The following is a 2,607-nucleotide window of genomic DNA, read 5'->3' as shown; positions in this document are numbered from 1 at the left end:
TTAATCTATTTACTCTGAGAACCAACTTGATGAAGGAAATTACAGAAAGTTCTATGAACTGCTCATTACTTAAGAACATTTAAGATACAAATAAGTAACTCTTCATCTTTAACCTCAAGAAGTTAACAGTCTGGCAGAGGATACAACATATTCATTCATTCTATGTGGGTGTCTCCTCAGAGCTACTAGCCACTGTGTAAACAACTGGGACTAAACAGTGAACAATTATACACATGATCCCTGGCCTCATAAACTTTAACCTAAGAGCAGTAGACAACCAATGAAGACTTTTTTAAAAAAGACTATTACAATTAGATTAACATTTTTGAAAAACTAGTGGCTATTATGTCAAAGTTACTATAAACTGGACAGATCAAGATCCAACAGCAGACCAGTTAGGAGCTACTACAACGATGACAGTGGCTATAAAGTAACAGGAACTCAAAAGGGGTAACAAACTTAGTTGAAGTATAGGGAAACATAAAGCCTCAGAGAAGTAATATTGCAGCTCAATCTTGAAAGATAAGGAATAAGCCAGACAAGTAGAGGAAGGGAATTTGTGCAGTAAGACCATATGAATGGCATGTTTGGGAAAATTCAAGTAGTTCTTCATGGTGGGTCTTGAGAAAGGGAAGGAGGGAGGGCGTGGGGATTGGGGGTGGGGGCGTCAAGGGATAGGGTTCACCTTTTGGGGGGCAAGACACAAATATAAGAGAGTCCTTATCTAAGAAAAGCAATTAATATAACCTGCTTCTGTATACCCTCAATGAATCCCCAACAATAAAATAATAATAATAAAGGATATTTTATGCCAGACAAAGTAAACACCTCCAGGACATTGACAAGTATTTTTAAGCAAGGTGTTTTACATGCCTAGGCTTTCATTTTAGAAAGATTCTTCCAGGGACAGTTAGCCTAAAGAAGAATACAATAATAAAGAATAAAGAATGCAAGTCAACAGATACTATCTCAAAGTCCTAATCTAGAAACTTATCTTGACAATCAAGTATGATATAACCAAGTATTGTGAGCTTTAGAAACTAAGCAACTAGTACCAAGTTTAGGTACATGCTATAGTTGATATGACTATTAAAAAAAAAAAGAGGGAGAATTTTTAGAAAAATACTAAAAATGTAATGATGGCAGGAGATAGAGTGAAGAGAATACAAAAACTTACAAAGTGGGGTAATAACAGAGAAACAGGGTTAAAAATACTTGCACAGGTTGCCCATACACATAGATCCACCCCTTGTATGTAATAATTAACTAAGTAATGGTGGTTCTTGACAAACAATTCAAATGCCAAATTTAATTTAATACACAACACTTAAGAAAGCAACCAAAGACTAGAATAGAAACAGCAAACTACAACAGAGGACCAGCACTACACTAGCTAGTTTTCCACTGGTTAAAAAGAAAGCTTTTCACTGGGATTGGTGGCTCATGCACCTGATCCCAGAACTTTGGGAAGCCAACATTGAAAGACAACTTCAGTCCAGGAGTTTGCAGACCAGCCTGGGTAACATGGCAAAACCTTGTCTCTACAAAATACTGTTTTTTGTTTTTTTAAATTAGCTGGGCATGCCTATACTCCCAGCTACACAGGAGCCTGAGATGGAGAATTGCTTGAGCCCAGGAGTTTGAGGTTACAGCAAGCTATCATCATGCCCCTGCACTTCAGCTGGGCAACAGAGCAAGACCTGGGGTAGGGGGGATTCTCCCTGTTTGGTCATTAAGCATACCCACTGAACCAGGGGTGGAATAGGACACGTTGGGGAGGGGATTTCACTATTTCACAAACATCCCTAATTAACTTTCACAAAAGTCCCTAATTAAGACAAGATCTTAATTGAAATATGACATACTGAAGAATCCATCTGTTTTAAGGAGATGAATCCTACCTTTCCGGGGTCATCCTTGGATCGAGGCACTTTAAGGAAACACTTGTTTAGTGACAGATTATGTCGTATAGAATTCTGAAATTAAAGAAGAAAAGCCAAAGGGTCAAAAGAATCCAAAAACCCAAATCTACCTTTAAAAACAATCAGAAACCTAAATAACTCTATGCACTGGAATACAATTACAAATAGAATAAGCGTTTAAAATGAACTTCAAATTTAAACCTGACTTTTTAATTATGAATGCTGCAAAGGAAAATAGTTCTTAGAAAAGTATTTCTAGTAATTCCATAATGATGTAATATATGCAACATTTTAAATGTTTAAGATCTTTTAATAATGCATAAAAATACCTATGATGTAATATTAAATGTGAAAATATAAAACTCTAAACATTTTATGACTTCAGCTATGGTATGTATTTTTTAATTTATTTATTCTTGCAAACAAGCCAGAATGCAAAATGTCAGATGTTATTTAATGTGAAATTTATGGGTGATGACTACTGTCTTCCTTTTATTTTTCTGCAAGGTCTGCAAGGTACATGTATTACCACTTTCAGTGTAAAAAAGATTTTAAAAATTCCATTAGTCACTGGGCGCAGTGGCTGACACCTATAATCCTAGCACTCTGGGAGGCCGAAGCAGGTGGATAGTTTGAGCTCACAAAGTGAGACCTCACCTCTACTAAAAATAGAAAAAAAAAAAAA

At 36.0% G+C, this 2,607-nt stretch overlaps 1 protein-coding gene across 1 annotated transcript in view; it reads right to left on the bottom strand.

Moving 5' to 3' along the window:
• The window catches only part of FOXJ3 (forkhead box J3), a 149,635-nt gene that overhangs the window by 99,258 nt on the left and 47,770 nt on the right, over window positions 1-2,607 (bottom strand). Inside the window, exon 5 of the mRNA XM_012810897.2 lies at window positions 1,902-1,976. Coding sequence (XP_012666351.1) covers window positions 1,902-1,976 — 75 coding nt within the window. The remainder of the gene's footprint in view (window positions 1-1,901; window positions 1,977-2,607) is intronic.

This window comes from Otolemur garnettii, unplaced genomic scaffold (genome assembly GCF_000181295.1).
Source record: "Otolemur garnettii isolate 467f Iridium unplaced genomic scaffold, OtoGar3 scaffold00144, whole genome shotgun sequence".
Taxonomy (NCBI): domain Eukaryota; kingdom Metazoa; phylum Chordata; class Mammalia; order Primates; family Galagidae; genus Otolemur; species Otolemur garnettii.
Note: the sequence above shows the minus strand (reverse complement) of the source record. Positions and strands in the feature narration are given on the sequence as shown.